A 22615-nucleotide genomic window follows, 5' to 3' on the forward strand; every position below is an offset into this window, starting at 1 on the left:
GCACTGGATTTTGAGAGAGTGGAGTTGGTAATACAATGATCAAACTGAAAGATGACAACTGGGTTTGATGACTCACACCTGTGATTCCAGTGAGGCAGGAGGATTGTGAGTTCAAAGCCAGCCTCAGCAGTCAAGTGGTGTCCTAAACAACTTGACAAGATCCTGTGTCCAAGTAAAATACGTTTTAAAAAGCTAGGGTTGTGCCTAAGTGGAGAAGCACTGGGTTCAATTCCTGGTACAAAAAATTACAATGATTGTGTAAATTGGAATTTTCATAAGCACATATGTGTGTTATTCTTAAGGGCAATCTGAAAATAGCACGTCAGGTTTCTCTATATGCCACTTATGTGACAGGGTTTGGTTTGCTCCTATAGATGGGCAACCTTACTCTTGTCTCACACAGCTTACTGTCCTTGGGTTGTTTTTCTGTTTTGTCTTCCTGGCCCGATCTTGTATCTAGGTGTGGTAGGTAAAAATGCAGGGCTGATGTCCTAGTGGGGATGAGGGAGATTCACTTTGGGCTAATGCGAGAGCAAGGAGACAAGAAAGCCCCTGGGACTGAATGGCCTTCTTAGATTGAGGACACTGATCAGCAGGGAAATGAGGTTTGGGTTTGACACACAGGCAAATCTACAAAAAGTAGGTGTAAAACAGGATAAGGTTGTGGTCGACCACTTGGTGTTCTTAGCTTGTGTCAAGAAACTAATAATAATAGTATAGTGTTACTTAAGATAGGAGAAAATATCATTTTAATAATAACAAATGGTATAAAACAATGGATATGAGGAGGGACAAACAATGGACATGAAGGTGGGACATAAGAAAGTCTTTCAAAAAGAAATAACCAATATTAGTTCGGTACATTTGTGCTAGGGATGTGGCTCAGTGGTACAGAAGTTGCCTTGCTTGTGCAAGTACCCAGTTTTAATCTTCTTCAATTTTTTTTAATAGGGATTAAAAGAAATACGTTTTTTAAATTTTATTTATTCTAATTTGATATATCACACAGAATGCAATTCAGGTAATATTATACTAATAGAACACATTTTTTTCATGTCTCTGGTTGTACACAAAGTAGAGTCATATCATTTGTTTTAATACATGTACTAAAGATAATGATATCCGTCTCATTCCACAGTCTTTTCTACTTCCTTATCTCCTCTGTTCCCTTCCCACCCTCTGCCCTATCTAAAGTTCATCTATTTCTCCCATGCTCCCTTCCATCCCCACTATGAATTAGCATCTTTATATCAGAGAAAAGTTTCAGTATTTGTCTTATTGGGATTGGTTAACTTCACTTAGCATTATCTTCTCTAACTCCATCAATTTACCTGCAAGTGTCATGATTTTATTCTTTTACTGCTGTGTAATATTCCATTGTGTATATGTAACACATTTTCTTTATAGATGCATCCACTGAAGGGCATCTAGGTTGGCTTCGCAGTTTATCTATTGTGAATTGTACTGCTATAAACATTGATGTAGCTGTGTCTCTGTAGTATGCTATTTTAAGTTTTTGGGGTATAATCCTAGAAGAGGGAAAGCTGGGTCAAATGGTTGTTCCATTCCTAACTTTCCAAGGAATCTGACTGCTTTCCATATTGGCTACACCAATTTGCAGTCCCACGAGCAATGTATGAGTGTACCTTTTCCCCCACATCCTCGCCAACAGTATTGTTGTTTGTCTTCATAATAGCTGCCATTCTGACTAGAGTGAGATGATATCTTAGTTGTAAGTTCTGTGTCTAATTCATTTCTTTGCATACAGATGCCAAGGTGTTCATAATTCATTAAAAAATTATATCATGTCCAGTGAAGTCCTGACTTCTCTTGTGTGTTTTTTTTTTTTTTTTGAGTTTATTTCTAGGTTTTCATTCCACTAATCTCACCTTGCCACATCTCACCTTTTGAGTTACTATAAGTTCATAGTAAATCTCAGCATCAGATATTTCAGTCCTGTAAACCAATTCTACAGAATTGTTGACCACTCTGTATGCCTGCCTTCTCCATATAGCCTTTAGAAGCAATTTTTTTTTTTAATATTTGTGCAACAGGTTGTTAGGATTTTATCATGGTTGTGTTTAATTAATTTATTAGAGTTATAGATAACTAATATATTAATATTGAATGCTCCTTTCTATGTTTGGTAGTTGTAGGGTCCCCCAATTTACAGGAAGTTGATCAGCAGTATAGATGACATTCTGGGACTTATAAGTGACATCAGAATTAGGTGAAAGACTGCAAGTTTGAGACATGAACTAGTGACATTTGTGCCAACCAGTGCAAAAAAAAATGTTCTTTTTTAAAAATATTTTCAGTTATTGATGTACTTTTATTCTTTATTTATATGTGGTGCTGAGGATCAGACCTGGTGCCTCACACATGCTAGGCAAGTGCTCTGCCACTAAGCCACAACTCCAATTTGATTTTCTGCAAATTCACACATTTTCTTCTAGAAAAATAAATTTTAAAGGACATTGTAGGTGAGGATCTTAAACTGACTGCAGCTATGTGTCTTTTAACTGGCGAGAATTGTGACTCTGGAAGTCTAAGACTCTTGTTTGTATTGCCAATTCCTTTCTTTGCAAAAGGAATCTGAGGTGGACTTTACTTTTAGCTGCCCAGAATTGCCTCACTCACTGCTTAGGAATGAGTCACAGAAAGCTACAGTGTTACAGTGAGGGTGCTCCACAGTTTGGAAAATATATTTATTCTAACATGTCAGGATTTTTATTTTTTTGCATTTTGTGAACAGTGACTATAATCATCTACTAACCTGATTTGTCTCGTTCCTTTCATGAAATATTGATACCATACAATTCCAATTGGCTCAAGTATTTAAATACTTTGCTATTGTAGATTTTTAATTGGTTATTTGTGTAGATGGGGTGATTATGCTCTGATGTCAAGGTAATTCTTCCAATAAAGTAGCTATGTTTAAGTAATTAGGATCCATCCACACATGGAGTTCCCACATGGAAAACCTGTGTGGACACTTCTGGTGTGTCTTACTGATCTCATCTTCCTTTTGCACACAGAAATGATGACAGTCCTGTGCCTGTTTTATGAGTAATAATTTTATTATGTATTTCTCAAACCCATAATTTTCCTTGGTTATATTTCCTTGGTTGTATGAATTTTAAGTAACTTATTGTTATCATTACTTTTCCATTACAATTATCTTAAAAGGTCTTTTTTCTTTTATTAACCATTACTTTGCCTCAGTCTTTTGAACACATACATGCTGCTGTCTGGGCCTCTATTGAACGAAATTTATTCACTCGTTGAACTGCTTGTAGAACTTGAAATATTTCAAGTTTGTCTATTCACGAAGTGGAAGAGTCACTTTACATGTCTCCAAATGTTAATATGTTATGAATATTTTACACATTGGGAATGTATCATGGATCATACTTGATACTACTTATATTCAGGAGCTCAATCTATCTCATGGATACAAAGCAGAGAGAATAACTACCAGACTGTTTTCAAAAGTTTTTTACCACTCTTTTTGTCTCCTTTGGGCACAGTCACCTTATAAGAATATCTTTGACAAGTCTGATTTGCATCTGGAATGTCCCCCAAATTTCATTCACTGATGGCAGAAGAGTTAGGAGTTGGGCTTTTAATCAGTTCTTGGATTATGGTATATATCCTTCACTTCATTCTGATATGAAATACATACAATGATTTTGGACTTATGTATTTTTCTCTGAATTAGATAATGGAAAGTATCTTATTACATAATTAAGGTCACTCTCCTACATGACAGTCAGTTCTACTAACTTTTAATTCAAAGTAAAAACTGAATAATGGTTTAGTCCGTGTGCTATTGGTCTACCAATTTGTATTTCAGGAGCCATTGACATTCGGGGATGTGGCTATTGATTCCTCTGAGGAAAAATGGGAATGCCTGGATCCTGCTCAGCAGAATTTATATAGAGAAGTGATGTTGGAGACCTACAGCAATCTGGTCTTTGTGGGTGAGCATAATTTTTTTTTTCACTAAAACTTCCTCATCAGAGTTCTTTCTGAATATGTGTAATGGATTTTCTGTGAAATTATCTGCCATGGAATGAAAGTCAAGTTGGAAAAAGACTGTTCTTATGAGAGTTGGTGTAAGTTGTAGTTGAATAAGAGGATTTGTAAAATAATACATCAATGGATATTTACAGTTTGGTTTTTTTTTCTTTATTTTTTCATTGTGTACAGTAGGATCCATGTTATAGACTGGGATTCCTGATATCAGTTAATTGCTTCACAAATTAAGTTATGCATGACTCTTGTTTGTATTGCCAATAATGTTATATGTGCTTTTGCTTGTATAAATATTAAGCCTCTTTTGTCTATGACTTTTGTATTTTATCTTGATTGGCTTTTCATTCTGCCCATGTACATGAAAATTGAAGTTTCCTATATGTAAATGTAATGGGGATTAATGGCAGTGATACTCTAATGCTGAACTACACCCCAAGCTCCTTTTCACTCATTGTTGGAGAGAGGTTCTCAATAAGTTATTAAGGATGTCTTGAATTTGCAATTCTCCTGCCTCAGACTTCCTAGTAGCTGAGATTACATGCATGCCCATCATTTGTATATAGATGAGTTTGTTCTTATTTATAGCATAAAGACCACATTATTTTAAATGTAGCTTTGAGAAATGTTGCAGTTCTCTTTATCTTAACTTTCATTGTAATCAAAACCACAAAATAAAACTTACTGTCTCCCAAATTTTAAATATTCAGTAACATTAATTCAAATTGTTATGCAATGTATCTCTAAAAAGTTTACATCTCAAAAAAAATTCAATTCCTAGGAAGCAAGGGCTCATTTCTGTCTCCCCATCACAAAAACATTCTCTTTTTTCAGAAAGCTTCTTTTTTAGTTTAGAGATGTCATATTCATATAATTCTGCAGTATTCTTTCTGTGACATATTTCAGTAAACCAAGTGTACATACATTTTGTAAGATATATAGTTAGAATAAATTCTTTCACTTCAGTTCTATAGTTTAATATTCTAAATTGGCTCACCCTTTCTTTTCAAGGGATATTTGGGTTGCATCCCTCATGATGGCTCTGTTGAATAACATTGTACAACACTGGTGTTCAATGTTTTTAATTTGCTATTGATGTCAGGGCTTATTACAACACTCACTCAGAACTCTGTCTACCTGACTCCATGTCTGCATTTACAATTGAATGCTGTAACTTTTAGTATATTTTTTAGCAGGAAAATATTCTTCTAATTTTATTTGTATTTTGGGGGATATTCATAGAGTTTAAAGGACAGATTTTTCTTTCCAAAAATAATTTAACAATGGGAGTTTGAATATTACCTGGAGCCTCTAAAATTAAAAGATGTTTACACTACTTAAAGTTATCTTTCAATTCTTGAACAACAGCATGCCCAAGAGTGTTCAATCAACTGACACTTTTTTTTTTATTTTTGAACATCCCTATCACTTTTGACTTCAAATTTTTATTCCATGTTAGTTACAAAACAACTATCACTTAAATATTTATTAACATTTGTTTTAATATATAAAATTGGTCTATCCAGCATAATATCCCATTTGTGATTAAGAACAGGAATTCTATAAGTCAACAATAGTTTCAAAAATTTTTCAAATTCTTATGCTTTGCAATTACCATTTTTCTTCACTGTATTTTCCTTTTCAGAAAGTGGGGATTGATGTCTCCTAGGATGACAGTGATTCTTGGTTTTCATTCAACTCTCTCTATGTTTTCTTTGTGTGTTTGGGGAGTGGATGTTCATTGCAAATGTATTTACTCTTAATTCAAAAACTAGGAAAAGGTTCCTTTTCTCTATTTTGCCTCTTAAAGGTTTTTTAAAATATAAAACGTCTTCTATGTCCTGTAACTCACTTAAACTATGTTTTGTGTACTATAATTTAGACAGCCCAGGTTTTGTTCGGTCACTTTTGTATGTGTCATTCTAATAACCCTTTGCTTTCAGCATGTGTGTGTCCTTAGACTTAGAGTATCCTGTGTACTACTTACAGTTGTAATTTTTAGAGTTAATTCAGATAGCCAAGGTGTGTTTTGATCAGATTTTGTAATATTGCATTTGCCAATCAAAAAAAAAATCTATCAATGAAGAATCTCCTACTCATACTTTGTATGAGTATTAACTTGACTTTACTTTATTAAAAATTGAATATATTTATGTGTCCTTTCAAAATTATATTATTTTTACAGGTATATATGCCTATTAACAGTTTTGTTTTTGTTTTTGTCTTTCAAATTCTATTCAAAATTACATGTTTTGAGACCCATCATTACAATAAAATAGAATTGTTTGTGCCAAGAAATATTTAGAATTTCATATGACTTGTGTTGCTGTGCACACTTACATTTTAGTATGAAGGATTACCTTTCATACTTTGTGGATAACAGATCTAGTGTTGATGAGTAGTGTGTGCATTTTTATATCTTTAAAGTCTACATTTTCCTTCTCTTTTGAAAGATAGTAGCTGTGAATATTATGTCTTGGTTGATAATTTTATTCTTTCATCCCTTGAAAATAGCCCTGAATTCCTTTCTGTGTTGTGAAGTTTCAACTAAGTATTTCACAAATATATAGTCACACATTTCTAGGTGACCCATCTTTTTCTCTTGGATGCTCTCAATATTCTGAGTTGTAAAACTTGTATTAAAACCTGCAACTTAGAGATAATTGAGCTACTTGGAAGTTTTATTTTTCCTATTTTCTTAGATGTGTTTATTAGTACCAGAAAGAGAACTTAAGGGTGATTTAGCACTTTGCATTTTTTACTTTGAATGGCCTTGAAATTTTGATCCTCTGGCTCAACCTCCTATGTTGCTGTGTACCTCCACCCCTGACTCTTTCAGACATTTTCTAAAGAAAGACTTTAAACACACATTTTCTGCTTATTACTATTAGCAATTCTTGACTAAATTTTATTCTATCTTTTTGTGTGTTAGTTTAGTTCAGTAAACTTCTTTTAAATTATAATTTACTATTCCCTTTGAGTAATTCATAACTTTTCTTAAAGCTGATTTAGCCATTTTTTTTTTCTGTTGGTAAGAAGGAACCCCTTTTTGAACAGTCCCCAAATATTTGCATGTTTCATATTTTTCTTTTTTTAATGAAGCAGAAGAAAGTTGGTAGATTTTTGAAATATATTGTGAAGGAGAAAAGGCTGTGTAACACAATTTATCTTCCTCTACTATATTACTCTCCATAGTAAGGTACTCATCTTGGCTACTGTGAATACTAAGATGATTTGGAAAGTTCTCAAGGTAATTTTCTGTGTACATTTTTATTTGAATATTTATATATTTCTGCAGTAATGATGGACTTGAATTTAATAATCCACTCCCCTGCTAATGTTCCTTTATTGCTGTAATGTCCTATGTCTGCAAAATATACTCAGCCCAGTACAGTAAGTAAACATTATAGTTATTTTTATTTATTTCAGCCATGACTTCTCATCATCCTTGAGAAATTTTACCAGAGCAGGGAATTAAATAGAGAGAGGGAAGATATGGGAAGTGTGACCTTGACTCTTTACAACTAAGAAAACAATGGGAAAATATAGGTGAGAGTAAAGTTCAAAAATTGTATTATAATAGACAAAACCAATTAGTAGTCCCTATTTATGATAAAAATTATATGGCCAAAAGACACCAGGCACAATTAACGTCTGAAAAAATTTCAATTTATTCCTCTTACTTTTGAGGAGCTTTGTATGTTTTTAAGAATATATCCACAGCCATTTTAAAGACTGTATTTCCTCTGAAAGGAAATGTGCAAAATTTGAAAGGACATATGGTCCATGCATCAGTTTTTTTCTTGGCCAATTATAAGTTAAACTTCCAGTCAAACATTTGCACAGAGAAGATATTTAAGACAAATTTCTAAAAGTGATACTTTTGAGAGTTTCTTTACAAAATGTCCATTTTTCTGCAACAATAGAGTAATTTATCCTTGTGCCCAAGTAGACAATGTTAAGATTTGTAGAAAGGTTCCTACTTCCCCACTATTGCCCAATGACAATTCTGATACAGATTTCTGGAAAGTGCACTATATAGATAATGCTATAAAGTAACACCATTAGCCATGTCTCTACCCTGAGTAATTACCAGGATATTTACATTGGTGATAAAATTATGACTATAGAGAAACTCCTAGTCATTTTCCAAAATGAAAAATGTGGGAAAGTCTTGCTTTAGTACTCAGAAGCTATTACTCATCTAAATATTCATAGTCAAGACAAAACGTGCAAGTGTAAGGTATGTGAAAGGGCTCTTAATCACAGTGCAGAGATTGCTCAATACAAGAGAATTTATAGAGAAGTAGAGCACTATAAGTTTAAAAGATGTTAGGCAAGTCAATGCTTTCATATATTCTTTAAACAAAGCAGATACTATGACAATGATAAACCCTACAAATGTAAAAGAAACCAAAAAAAAAAAAAAAAGTTTAGTGAAAGGTTACAACTTGTTAAGCATCAGGGGATTTATACTGAAGAAAAGACATGTAAATGTAAAAAGTGTAGCAAAGCCTTAAAAGATTATTCAACTCTTACTCAACACCAAAAAATTTATTCTGCAGAGAAGACCTACCAATGTGAAGAATTCAACACACTCAAAAACTTTACTCAATATCACAGTGTTCATACAGGAGATATGCCATGCAAAGAATGTGACAAAACTTTAAATAAAAGCTCCAATCTTATTTGTCACCAGTGGACACACCCTGGAGAGATGTCCCACATATGTAAACAATTTTGTGAAGCTTTTAGTAAAAAAACAAGCCTTAAAAATCACCACAGGATTCATATTGGAGAGAAGCCCTACAAATGTAAATTGTGTGGCAAAATTTTTAATAGAAACTCACATCTTGAACACCACAACAGGATTCATACTGGAGAGAAGCCCTACAAATGTGGCAAAAGTTTTAACACAAATTCACAGCTTGATTGCCACCACAGGGTTCATACTGGAGAGAAGCCCTACAAATGTAAAGTGTGTGGCAAAAGTTTTAACACAAATTCACAGCTTGATTGTCTCAACAGGATTCATACTGGAGAGAAGCCCTACAAATGTAAAGTGTGTGGCAAGAGTTTTAGTCAAAAAGCATCATTTACTCAGCACCAGCGGATCCACACTGGAGAGAAGCCCTACAACTGTAAAGAACGTGGCAAAGCTTTTAATAGCATCTTACATCTTAGTTGCTACAAGAGGATTCATACTGGAGAGAAGTCCTACAAATGTGAAGAATGTGGCAAAACTTTTAGGCAAAGTCGTCACTTACTCGGCGCCAGAGAATCCACACTGGAGAAAAGCCCTACAAAAGTAAAGAATGTGGAAAAGCTTTTAATAGCACCTCACATCTTGATTGTCACAAAATGATTCATACTGGAGAGAAGCCCTACAAATGTTTAGAATGTGGCAAAGCTTTTAATACTGTCTCACGGCTTAATTGCCACAAGAGGATTCATACTGGAGAGAAGCCCCACAAATGTGAAGAATGTGGCAAAGCTTTTAATAGCATCTCACATCTTAGTCCCCACAAGAGGATTCATCCTAGAGACAAGTCCTATAAATGTGAAGAATGGCAAAGCTTTTAAAATTGAAGATCACATCTTAGTAAACATTATAGATTTTATACTAGAGAGAAGTTTTACAATGAAAACATTGCATCGGTGTCTTTAAGGATGAACCAACCCTTATTTCACAGTAGTTCCACACTATTTCACACCAGAGATATGACAGCGCAGAAATTATACAAGTGTAAAATATGTTACAGAGTCTCCAACACTTGTTCACACCTTATGCAGCACTTCAGAATTCATACAAGTGAGAGGACATGTGGAAAATTTTTTGCAAATCTTTTGGACATTTATCAAACATTTTTAAAACACTGGAGTATTTATAGCATATAAAAACCCAAAGAATGTGTCCAAGTGTGTATTCAAATTTCAGACATTTTTCAATTTCTTACCTCATACCTGTACCAAATTTGGAATAGCAGTTGTCCAAAGTATGTACCTTAGATAACAGCAAACTATTAAAAAAAATAAAATAAACCTTGACAACTGTAAAAAAATTTTAGTAAATTTCTTATCTATAGCCCATCCTTTGAATTATTTGGGACCTAGGAGGCAAAAAATCATTTAAATGTAGAAAATGGGTAATTGCTTTTGACATTTGCTGAAAATTTTCTTAACATCTTGAGCTGATATTTTATAAATAAGGAAATACAAGTATAGAATAGTGCATCCCTAAAAGGATATAATTTTACTATAAATCAAAAATTACTAAATATTCTCATTTTTCACAACTGGAGTAAACCTAATTCTCATAGTTGATTATTACAGAAGTCTTTTAAGGTTTATATGAAATTTTAAATTTTTAGTTTTTATTTTTGTACTTAATCTTAGGGACACTTAATCAGTAAACTGCATTCCCAGATTTTTTTTTTTTTTTCATTTTTATTTAGAGAATGGGTTTGCTAAGTTGTTTAGGGCCTCACCAAGTTATGGAGCCTGGCTTTTAACTTGCAATGCTTCTCCTGTCCCTCGGGTTACAGGCATGGACCACCATGCCCATTTTATAGAGCATTTTTACTTATATTTGCATTATGGATGCAATTTATTACTAAATAAAGTGTGAATTTCTTAATGTTAACCTTGTCATGCATTTAATGATGTTATTAGATCACACATCTCCCACTATTCACTTTACTAATGGATCAAATATAGCAAAACATTCTATTGGGTAAATAATGCTATAACGTCTCCATTAATTATTTCATATGTTTAATCAAGTTTTATTTGGGGAATATTATATATGTAAATTATATACTCTTTTGTTTGTAATTATGCAAAAATTAAGTTACAGGAAGGACCTAGGGATACTAAAATAATGCCCAGATATCCCTAATTTGAATTACAACTTTAACATTTCATCTTGTAGTGTTGCAGTACTCCCTAAGGGATCTACAACTCTGGAGAGTTATACAAGCTCCCAAAGAGGGAGTTAAGAAAGACCCAAGAGACTAGGAGCCAACGTGCATATTCAGGTAAAAAAAAAAAAAAGGAGTGTTGCTGAAGGGGGAAATAGTCTCAATGTTTCCTGGGGAAACCACATGGTCCACAGGCCCATCCTGATTCTTGGATTGAAGAAACCATGCAGTTGCTCATGAATTCCATGACATCATCACTGAGGAGACTAGACTGACCTCAAGTGTAGGAAAAACATCCCAATATAGGACCACCTCTTTAGTCTTGGATACCCAGTAGAAAAGTGTAACCAGATACATGTAAAATGATGACTGTAAAAAGAAACAGATATATTATAGGAACATTTATGCTCCCACATTTTTTATTTCATTATATATTTTTGCTTTGTAGAACTTTTGTTCTAATTAATAACTTACAATATAATGTTTGTTATACTTATTGGATTATATGATAGATAGCATGTGTCATTGTCTCCCAGACCCCTCTGCAAACCAGTAATTATAAGATACTATAAACTAACCCTGTCCCTCTTCAGATCTTACAGCTGCAGGAGCCCATGACACCACACAGAGAGACACACAATTTTGATTGAAATAAATCTCTAGACTCTAATCTACACGTCCTGTTCAAAAAGTAAAAACACAATATTCTCTTCATATGTGAGCATATGAACAAAACACCATCCACAAACATTTCATTTAACTTTATTTGGGAAAATAAATATTGAAATGATAAATTCTAGGAGAATAATATTCACACCATTCTTTATTCCAAAAGGTAAATCTCTAGGTTTCATGCTTATCTCCACTCCAGGTTATTTTACACAGAAAACTGGCTTCATTTTACATATGAGAGTTTTAACTATAAGGCCCAGAGGGAAGATTCAGTACTAGAGGTCTAAGTAAAATACTAAAGATCTTCCCTTACTATGTGCCTGCATGATATCTGCATATCCTTGATGCAACAGCTAAAGAACACCAATATCTCAATGCATCTGGCTCCGTGGCTCAGTCATTGGAACCCCAATTTATTTAGTCATCTCAAGGCTATCACTCCCTCCTCTGGGATCTGACCTGTTCTTGACATAGTGTTCTTCAGGGGATCACTAGGTCATGCAAGCTGTTAGAATGAAGCTTTCCTTTTTCTAACTTGTATTTATTCAGCCACACTTTAAATACAAGTTAGAACAAGACTCCAAACTCTCACCTGTGGAGGGGATGCTCTGCCCAGGACTTCTCAGTCAGGACCCTGAAAAGTTGTTTAGGAAACCCAAACAGAAAATCTATGTACTGGGGAGTCCCAGTCTGGCAATACAGTTGCCTGTGTCTGTTACTTTTGCTTTCTCTCTTGCTTTCATAGTATTACTCAAAAAAGAGAGTTCTGGTGTGAAGAGAGTGTCTTCCTTATCTATTGGATGTGACTTGCCAAGTTGAGCAGCTGCCCACATACTTAATGTCACAAACACATGTATGTGTAATCTAATCAGTAACTAGTGTATCTTTCAACTGCATATTTTTTTATTGCATGGGAAAGGAAATTGAGAATGCTTTGAGTGCACACAGCATGATTAATAGTATTCATAACACTGCTATGTAATATTTTCTCTCTGCTCAACTTGTAAGTATTGTTTTTGTGCTGCTTTGTAAAACAAATAAAGAGTTGCAAACCAAAAGTTTTGTGATAATAGTTGCACAAACTGACTTGGGCAACTCTATTTACCATTGTTATTTTGTATGAGCTCAAGTTACTCTTTTATACTTTTATTTAACCTTAATGACATTAGCATTTATTAAAGAGTTTTTAACTCAAAAAACTTCTCTGTATACAAATTTTTCCTTACCATTTTTAAAATGTCTTACTCTTTTTAGGTATACATGACAGTAGAGCAAATTTTGACATATTACACATACATGGAGTAAAACTTATTTTAGTTAGCATTCCATTCTTCAAGTGTACATGATGTGGACCTCCACTGGTGGTGTATTTATATATGAACATAGAAAAGTTGTGTCTGATTCATTTACTGTCATTTCTATTCCTATTTCCCTTTTATTCCCTTCATTTCAACTTTGTCTAATCCACTAAATTTCTATTCTCTCCCCCACCCTTGAATGGTTTAGCATCTATGTATATTATATATTATATGTAATGTCTGTTTCATTCTACTATCCTTCCTATCCCCATATCCCCTCCCCTCCCTGCACTCCTCTCTACTTAGTCTAAATTAACTATTCTTCCCCACCCACCATTGTGAGTTAGCATCCAATTATCAGAGAGAATATTTGTCCTTTGTGATGTGTGTGTATGTGTGTTGGCTTATTTCACTTAGCATGATATTCTCCAACTCCATCCATTTGCCACCAAAAGCCATATTTTCATTCATCTTTAAAGCTAAATAATATTACCTTGGTGGGGGGAATATATATATATATATATATATATATATATATATATATATATATAAATAATCACATTTTATTTATCCATTCATCTGTTTAAGTATATCTCAATTTGGTTCTATGGTTTAGCTATTTTGAATTGTGCTGCAATGAACATTGATGTGGCTATGTCCCTGTAGTATGCTGTTTTTAAGTCCTTTGTGTATAGTCCTAGGAGAGGGATAGCTGGGTCAAATGTTGGTTCCATTCTGGTTTTGCAAGGACTCTTCCATTCTGCTTTCCATCTCGTTTGCACAAATTTGCAGTTGGTCCTATGAGCAATGTGTGAGTGTTCCTTTTCCCCCACATCTTCACCAACATTTATTGTTGCCTGTATTATTAATCATTGTCATTCTGACTGAAGTGAGATAAAATCTTCAACTAATTTTGATTTACATCTTCCTAATTGCTAGATGTGTTGAACGTTTTTTCATGTATTTTTTAATCGATTATATTTCTTCTGTAAAGTGTCTGTTCGGTTACTTGGCCCATTTGTTAATTGCATTTGTTGTTGTTGTTGTTGTTGTTTAAGTTTTGAGTTCTTTATATACCCTAGAGATTAACGCTTTATCTGACGTACGTGTGGTAAAGACTTTATACAAATCTGTAGGTTCTCTCTTCACATTATTGTTTCTTTTGCTGAGAAGCAGCTTTTTAGGTTGAATCTATCCCATTTATTGATTCTTGATTTTTAATTCTTGTGCGGCAGGGGTCTTTTTATGGAAGTTAGATTCTGGACCAACATTCACCTCAGATTTTTAAATAGCATCCCAAGTTCATGAATGTTTCACTTTTATTGTTTCTCTTACTATCTTGTGTTATAGATATTCTAAAGGGTCATGAAATGATCTAGCTTCACATGCATGATTTTCTGATGACTGTTATTTTTCAATATGTAGCTGCAGATTAATGAAAGCACATAAATGCATTGTGTAGGAAATATTCCATCAGTAGATCAACATCAAATATGATAATATATATAAAAATATATAAAAGCCTGGATTCATATGCATGCACATCCACTCTCGAGCTTGGCCCATAAAACTTATTCTATACTAGTTCTACATTATAGAACCTCCGTGAAAGCTGTTATAAATCCAAAGCCTGAGAACTCTCCCCAGACATTCTTTTTTATTAAAGGGGGACGACAAAGATTAAACTCAGGGACACTGAACCACTGAGCCACATCCCTCGCCCTATTTAATGTAGAGACAGGAACTCACTGAGCTTCTTAGTAAATCTCTTTCACTGAGGCTGGCTCTGAATTATTCATGATCCTCCTTCCTCAGCCTTCCAAGCTGCTGAGATTACAGGCATGTGCCACCATGCCCAGTTCCCCAGAGAGCCTTCTTTAACTGGTTGGAACCCACTTGTTCAGTGTATTGTGGCCTAATCCTCACAACTAAAGGTGAAATTATTTTCCTCTTTATTAAAAATCAGGGCAACTTAGACAAAGAGATTGGATTCAACAGTGCCTAGTTACACAGCATGTCCACATTACAACAAAGGTGTGGTCTGCAATTCTCCACCTCTCCAAAGAGCTCTTCTTAGCTCCACAGAGATGGGAGTACTGGCCAACACTCTGCCATGGCTCATTCCAGAAGCCTCCCAGGAGGTGAGTGTGTATGAGGGACAGTATTCCAGGTGGTGATCATTGGGCCATGCCATAGAGTAATGCAGAGCCCAGGTCAAAGGCACAAAACTTTAATGTGGCTGGTCCAGGATGGGAGTTGTTCATGTAGGATCCTTAGAGTGGACTCCAGCTCAAACTCTGCCTTGGCTCTCACTAGATTCCAACTGCCTGTGTCTACAACATATGACCTACAGCTCTTCCTTTACTTTTCTATTTTCCATTTTATATTAGATTAATTTTAATATTTCACTCAGGGCTTGAACCACAGAACTGTCACTTTGGAAAGGATGACATACGGAACCATCACTATCCCAAAAAAGGGGTGCTCCATGTGCAAACTAGGGAAGAGGGGCACATCATACACTGTAGGCAGAGAACCTTCAGGGCAACAGGGAAACTATGGGGGTGCCAGGAGTCCCTAACACCAAAGTAGAGGCATTATAAATTGTGGAACAGATTTGTACTAATTTGATCTTAGGACAAGAATTAGAGTAATTTAAGTTTCCTTATCAACATGATGAGAAAATGATCTCAATCAAGATTCCTTTCCAGATATGTCCAGGAAACTTTGGAGCCCAGCTGTCTCAGGACTTCTCTTATCCATCAGAGAATTAAAATTAAGAGACAGATGGAGACAGATGACATGTCCCCCTGGGGAAGCCACAGTTCTTGCCTTCTTGGGACCTTCTTGCCTTTCTACAGACATTAAAATTACAAATCTGCAGAGAGAGGACTTAAACAAATCCTTTCCATAAAGCCTTCAAGTGTTTGTTCTCTGCTCAGCTGCACAGAGTCCTTCCCAGCTTAGTCATCTGAATAAATACCTGTCTGTCCTCAGATGCAGAGTTGGTGTGGGTTTTATAAAAGACATGGGAGGAGGAAACTTGGTCTAGTGATATTTCCCAGTAGCTTCAGAGGACACATTCACTCCAACAGTCCTAATGAGCCCAGAGGATTCTGTGTTCTGTGTGGTGCAATGAGAATATTGACTAAGGATGTTTGCTTCTTTGAGATTCTGCTAAAATGAGTCAATTTTTTATAGGGAATGTCAGTTTAACTTTTTCATTTTTTAAATTTAGTAACTTATTGGGACACAACTTACATATGCTATATCATGTAGAGATTTTAAACACTACTAATTTGTATACTTATTACCAGGAAATTAATAAGTTTTAATAATTTTATTATTGATAATCTTGCCTTGGCTATTTCATAGAACAATTACTGTTGTTTGAGTAATTGTAGATTTTGAAATCTTTAGAAGGAAATGATGTTCTATATTCAAAACCTCATGTCCTCAAGTCCCCTTGCTATTGACTAATGTAAAAATCCTGAGCATGGTTAAAAACTTTCTTTCAGTTGGTAAATGTCAAATAAGGGACCATGATGAGAAGGAAGTACATTAAATATTTTGAAAAAACAAATTAATGTGCTGGTAATTTCCAATTCATGGTTGCAATTATAGGCTTGTGAATATAACTCACAAGAATTTGGAAAAATATTTTTATCTATTAGTTCTTTTGTTTTAATCACTTAAAAAATACCTTTTGCAAAATGTAACAATGGAAATGTGTAAGAGGAACATTCAGGACAGTTGAAACCCATCCTGCCCTGGTCACTTTTAGATCTTTTTTCCCAAATTCAATTTTTTGTGTCATTAGGGTCACATTTATCTATGTATGCTATCTCCTTTTCTTGTCACTAAGACACAAAGACCAAGATAAAGCAGGACGTGACTCTTCCATTGCACCATCACTCAGGGAAACAGACCCTCCTGCTGGACCATGTGGGTTTCCCAGTCATGAAAGTTTGGGGTATGCAGAGAAGTACAAGGGCACTCTCGTCCCCTGAGGAGATCCACAGAAGAGGGTAGAGGAGTGTGTGGCTGTATAGTCTCTAATCAAGACCTCCAGAGACCAAGCAGGAAGCAGGTCTGATTTTATTGTGCAGTTACCATGTATATGTAATCAGGCAGTACCTAGGCAGAATATAGACTGCCACTAATGCAATGTCTGCTAACTGTCCTTGCAGTGAACAATCAAGGAGTGGGACTGCAACACGTGGTCTCATATCTTGCTGATGGGGTAAGCAGTTTGCCACTCACATGCCTAGCATGAGGAATGGCCTGCCATGCAGACGCCCTTAACGTATGTCCTTTATGCAGTACTCCATGCACTTGTGCCCTCAGAGAAGCACCTTTGGGGCTTCTTCTTTCTTGAGTTTAAAGAACAATTTCTCTTTCAGTGGCTTTTCTTAGGAGAAATTAACAATAATGGTAATATAAATATCATAGATGTAAGTGTGAACCCTGAGCTGTATTTTAAAACCCTGACAATTTATAAAAGCAACCCATGGTTCTCACGTCTACTTTTCACAAAGAGCTGCCATTCATTGAGTCAAGTCTTTCCCAGGGTTTGTTCATCATGTTACTGGAGGGTTGTTTTGCAGCTGAGGTGCTGGGTGCTGGTGTCGCCCTCTCTGATGTGTCAGTCATTTCTCCCTACTGCTCTTCATAGATTTCCAGCAAACAAAGAGCCACAAGTGAGAGGTTTCTCCTGAGGCTGACATCAGTCCCAAGCCCACTTGCTTGAAGCAAGACCAGTCTCAATTCTCCATCACCCTTTTGTCTGTTTTTATGTTAGTGAATACCAAGAGGACATGGGGAGTGTTGGCAGTAGTGAAGCTGAGCTGTGTGATGAGGACAATCCAAGCTTTAAGTCTGCACATGTGTTGTTAGGGGTAACAGATCCTATTTCCTCACCCCTTATGAGCAGGATGGTGGTCACACTGCATATGGGAGACGAGATGTTTCTTCCTCACACTTTCACCCTGGAATGTGCCCACCCAGAGGGTCCAAATAACCCTGAATTGCAGTGGAGTGTCCTTCTCCTGTAATTCTCTTTACTTCTGTCCTGACCACCAGCTTGTGTCCACTACCTGAGCAGTCCTCACTAGATGGTTGCAACACAGATGATAGTGCATGTATCTTACAGCCACCCATGACTTTAGTGACAGCATCATATCTAACATGACTCCTTCCTGGATCCAGATACTAAAGGGAGTCTTTACTATCAGCTCTAACTAACAAAACTTCTGATTTTTTTTTAAATTTCTTTTTCACGTGTGTTCTGTTTTTTCTCATCTCCTCACTTGGCCTTTCCTTCCTCTTACCATATGCCAATTCTTCAAATGTAACCTATTTCAGAAATCTGTGTTCGATTTCCTGTGATATACACATCCTTCCACACAGAATGCCCACTCTGGGGGCAGGTTGATTTCTCCAATGCATAAAGGACATGAGTGCCTAGGCTGGAAGCATCACTCCATAGACCATTGTTTGAGGGGTGTTTCTCAGATTACCTCACTGTTGTCAGAGAGCTTGTGTTATGTCTCATTATCTCCTGAACTATGTTGTGCCAGGCTTAATGTGCACAGCTGAGAAGGTACATAGCTTGGGATTTCAGTCATCTATGTATCATTCCCATTCCCCAGGATGCTTCCTAACAACAATGGAACCTCAGCAGGGACATTACTATAGATATTTCTTCACAACACTACCATGGTACATTTACAAAATTTTAATCAAATGCACATCATTTAGTGATGATTGTGGTTCAAAACTGGAGCTAGCAGAATGACCAGACTGTGCTTTCTCCTGGCACTACCTATATGAAGATTAGTTCTCCTCATTATTACATGAAATTGTGTACCTTTCTTTGAAGCATACTATCAGGAAATGGTCTAAGATTTTCCCAATACCGATATAGAAATTTACCATCAGAAAACAATTTTCCAAGAGTTTCAAAGCAATGAACAACCTATCCATGAGTTCTTGACTATTACTGCAAATTCATGGCACCTGCACACCTCCTGTTCATATGATTGCAGATTCTTCAACCACACTGACCTTAAATTCATCCAATGGCCTTGAGACACACGTGATTAAAACATGTCATTTAATGAGTGTTAGAAAACTTGGATTTTGTAAGATTCAAATGTTTAAAATGAATTAAAGCAGATTCTGTGTGTCACAGAAAAGTGATAGAATGCAGTTTGTTTTAAATTCACATGTTTTTTTTTTTTCGTTGAGACAAGGCAATTTAAAAACCTGTTTCTTTCCTTTGTACCACAGATTGAACCCTGAACCCAGGGAACTTAGTCATTAAACTCTCTCACCAGCCATTTTTTATATTGGGGGTAAATCTTGCTAAGTTACTGAGCTTTGGACTTGCAATCCTCTGACTCCTGAGCCAATGGAATAGCAGGTATTCAGCCTCACATAAAACAATTTTTAAGTTTTTTTTTACATGCTAATATAGATCAATTTAAGCTTATACTATGAAAATATTTATATATTTGACTTATGTAAAATAAATTCATAAGAATTGGCATATGCCATTTTTATATAGATCTCACCAAAAAAGAACTAAGGCCTGGTGATTAATTGTGAACCCTAAAATATTTTGGGGGGTACCAGGGATTAAACTCAGGGGAACTCAACCATTAAGCCACATCCTCACTCCTATTTTGTATTTTATTTAGAGACAGCATCTCACCAAGTTGCTCAGGGCCTTTTTGTTGCTGGCTATGAACTCACAATCCTTCTGTCTTAGCCTCCCAAGGCACTGGGATTATAGTCTACAATTTTTAAATTTATATTCTTTTTTTCCTGGATTTACTATGGGAGACTGTCTTTTTCTACTGAAATTTTATATTTCACAAATCCTGTATGTTTGCACTCATATGTTGAAGCTGAAAAAGTTGATCAGAAAGAACCACAAAAGAGAAAAGCTTTTTATATCTGTTATAAGAAACAGTCGGCTGAAAAGCAGTTAAGATGTTAAAGTAACTCCTAGGTTTTATTGCCCATAATTTGAATTGTATAAGTAATTATTAGACTGTAGACATTCTAACAAGACTTCACAGGTTTCAAACATCAAAATGATATTTTAGAAGATAGAAATTGCACTCATTTGATTTTGATCACTACACATGTTCAATTACAATGGTAGATCCTATATGTAGATACCAATTAAAAATTAATAATTAACACTTCAAGTCAAGTAGCAAAAATAAACAAATATGGATGGAAATACAAACCATGTCTCAATGGTAACCCTAAATGTTAATGGCTTAAACACACAAATCAAAAGACATAGGCTAGTAGCCCGGATTTAAAAAAAAAAAAAAATCCAACAATATGCTGCCTCCAGGAGACTCATTTGATAGGAAAAGACAGACTGAAGGTGAAAAGTTGGGATAAAACATAACACTAACATGAACCTTGAAAGTAACAGGGGTCTCCATACTTATAACAAATAAAGTAGACTTCAAGCCAAAGTTAATCAAAAGAGATAAAGAAGAACATCTTATACTGCTCCAGGGAACCATACACCAACAAGACGTAACAATCATAAATATATATGCCCCAAACAATGGTGCACCTATGTTCAAACAAACTCATGTCAAGTTCAAGAGTCAAATTGACCACAACATGATCTTGGGTGACTTTTACACACTTCTCTCACCACTGGACAGATCTTCCAAACAAATATTGAATAAATAAACTATAGAGCTCAATAACACAATAACTTAGACTTAACTGACATATATAGAATATATCAGCCAGCATCAAGTGGATACACTTTCTTAGCAGCTCTCAAAAATAGACTATATACTATGCCATAGAGCAACTCTTAGCAAATACAAAGAAGTAGAGATACTACCATAAATTTTATCAGATCTTAATGGAATGAAATTGGAAATCAATGACAAAATAAAGGATAAAAATTTCTGCAACCATGAAGACTAAACAATATGCTAATGAATGAACAATGGGTTACAGAAGACATCAAGGAAGAGATTAAAAAATCTTAGAGGTAAACGAGAACATACACACAACATAGCAAAATCTTTCAGACACAATAAAAGTACTAAAAAAAACTTCATTGCATGAGTTCATTCCTCCATATAAAAAGCCTACAAATAAATGACATCACACCACATCTCAAAGCCCTAGAAAAAGAACAAATGAGGAGCAAAAGGAGAAGGCAAGAAATAATTAGAGCTGAAATAAAAACAAAAAGTTGGTTCTTTGGAAAATAAAATTGACAGACCCTGAGCCATGCTATTGAAGAGAAAGAGAGAGAGCCCAAATTACTAGCAGATGTTATGAAAAAGGCAATATCACAACAGACACTACAGCAATGCAGAGGATAATTAGAAATTATTTGTAAACATTCTCCAATAAAATAGAAGACATTGAGGCATAGGCAAATTTCTTAAGTCATGATTGCCCAGATTGATTCAGGAAGATATACACAACTTAAACAGAACAATATCAAGTGAGGAAATAGAAAAAGCCATCAGAAGCTTACCAACCAAGAAAATCCCAGGACCAGATGGATACACACCAAGTTCTACAAGTTCTTTAAGGAAGAACAAATATGCTTCAATTTATTTCAGGGAATAGAAAATGAGGGAGTACTTCCAAACTCATTTAATGAGGCCAATATCACCCTGATTCTAAAACCAGGCAAGGACACAAGGAAAGAAAACTTTAGACCAATAGCTCTAATGAACATAGATACAAAAATTCTCAACAAAATTCTGGCAAATCGAATACAAAATGATCATGCACCATGACCAAGTGGGATTCATCCCAGGGATGCAAGGTTGTTTCAACATACATAAATTAATAAATGTAATTCATCACATCAATAGACACAGAAAAAGCATTTGAAAAAAAATACAGCATGCTTCCATGTTCAAAACACTAAAAAAAATAGGGATAACAGGACATATCTCAACATCATTAGCCTCAGGCCAACATCATTCTAAATGGAGAAAAATTAAAGGCATTCCTTCTAAAAACTGGATCAACACAGGGAGGCCCTCTTACAACTTCTATTCAACACAGTTCTTGAAACACTGGCCAGAGAAATTAGACAGATGAAAGAAATTAAAGGGATACACATAGGAAAAGAAAAACTTAAATTAGCACTATTTGCTGATGATATGATTCTATACCTAGAAAATCCAAAAAGCTCCACCAGAAAACTTCTAGAATAAATTAATTCAGCAAAGTAGCAGGTTATAAAATCAACATCCATAAATCAAAGGCATTTCTAAATATCAGTGACAGATCCTCAGAGAAGGAAGTGAGGAAAACTACCCCATTTACAATAACCACACACATAAAAAAAATAAAACCAAAATACTTGGGAATCAAGTTAGCTAAAGAGGTGAAATATCTATACAATGAAAACTACAGAACCCTAAAGAGAGAAATCAAAGAAGACCTTAGATGATGGAAAGATCTACCTTGTTCTTGGATAGGCAGAATTACTAATATTAAAATGACCATACTACTGAAAGCACTATACAGGTTCAATGCAATTCCAATCAAAATCCCAATGGCATTCCTCATAGTAATAGAAAAGCAATCATGAAAATCATCTGGAAAAATAAGAGACTCAGAGTAGACAAAGCAATTCTAAGCAGGAAAAGCGAAGCAGGTGGTATTGTTATA

General features: G+C 35.2%; 1 protein-coding gene across 1 annotated transcript in view; it reads left to right on the forward strand.

Moving 5' to 3' along the window:
* The first annotated feature begins 798 nt into the window (after positions 1-798).
* Positions 799-22615, forward strand: part of LOC139703057 (zinc finger protein 723-like) — a 38902-nt gene continuing 17085 nt past the window's right edge. Inside the window, 7 exon segments of the mRNA XM_071605977.1 lie at positions 799-858; positions 3857-3983; positions 8601-8630; positions 8781-9284; positions 9287-9602; positions 14032-14057; positions 17116-17168. Of these exon segments, the coding sequence (XP_071462078.1) occupies positions 799-858; positions 3857-3983; positions 8601-8630; positions 8781-9284; positions 9287-9602; positions 14032-14057; positions 17116-17168 (1116 nt within the window).

This window comes from Marmota flaviventris, chromosome 20 (assembly GCF_047511675.1).
Source record: "Marmota flaviventris isolate mMarFla1 chromosome 20, mMarFla1.hap1, whole genome shotgun sequence".
Lineage (NCBI taxonomy): Eukaryota > Metazoa > Chordata > Mammalia > Rodentia > Sciuridae > Marmota > Marmota flaviventris.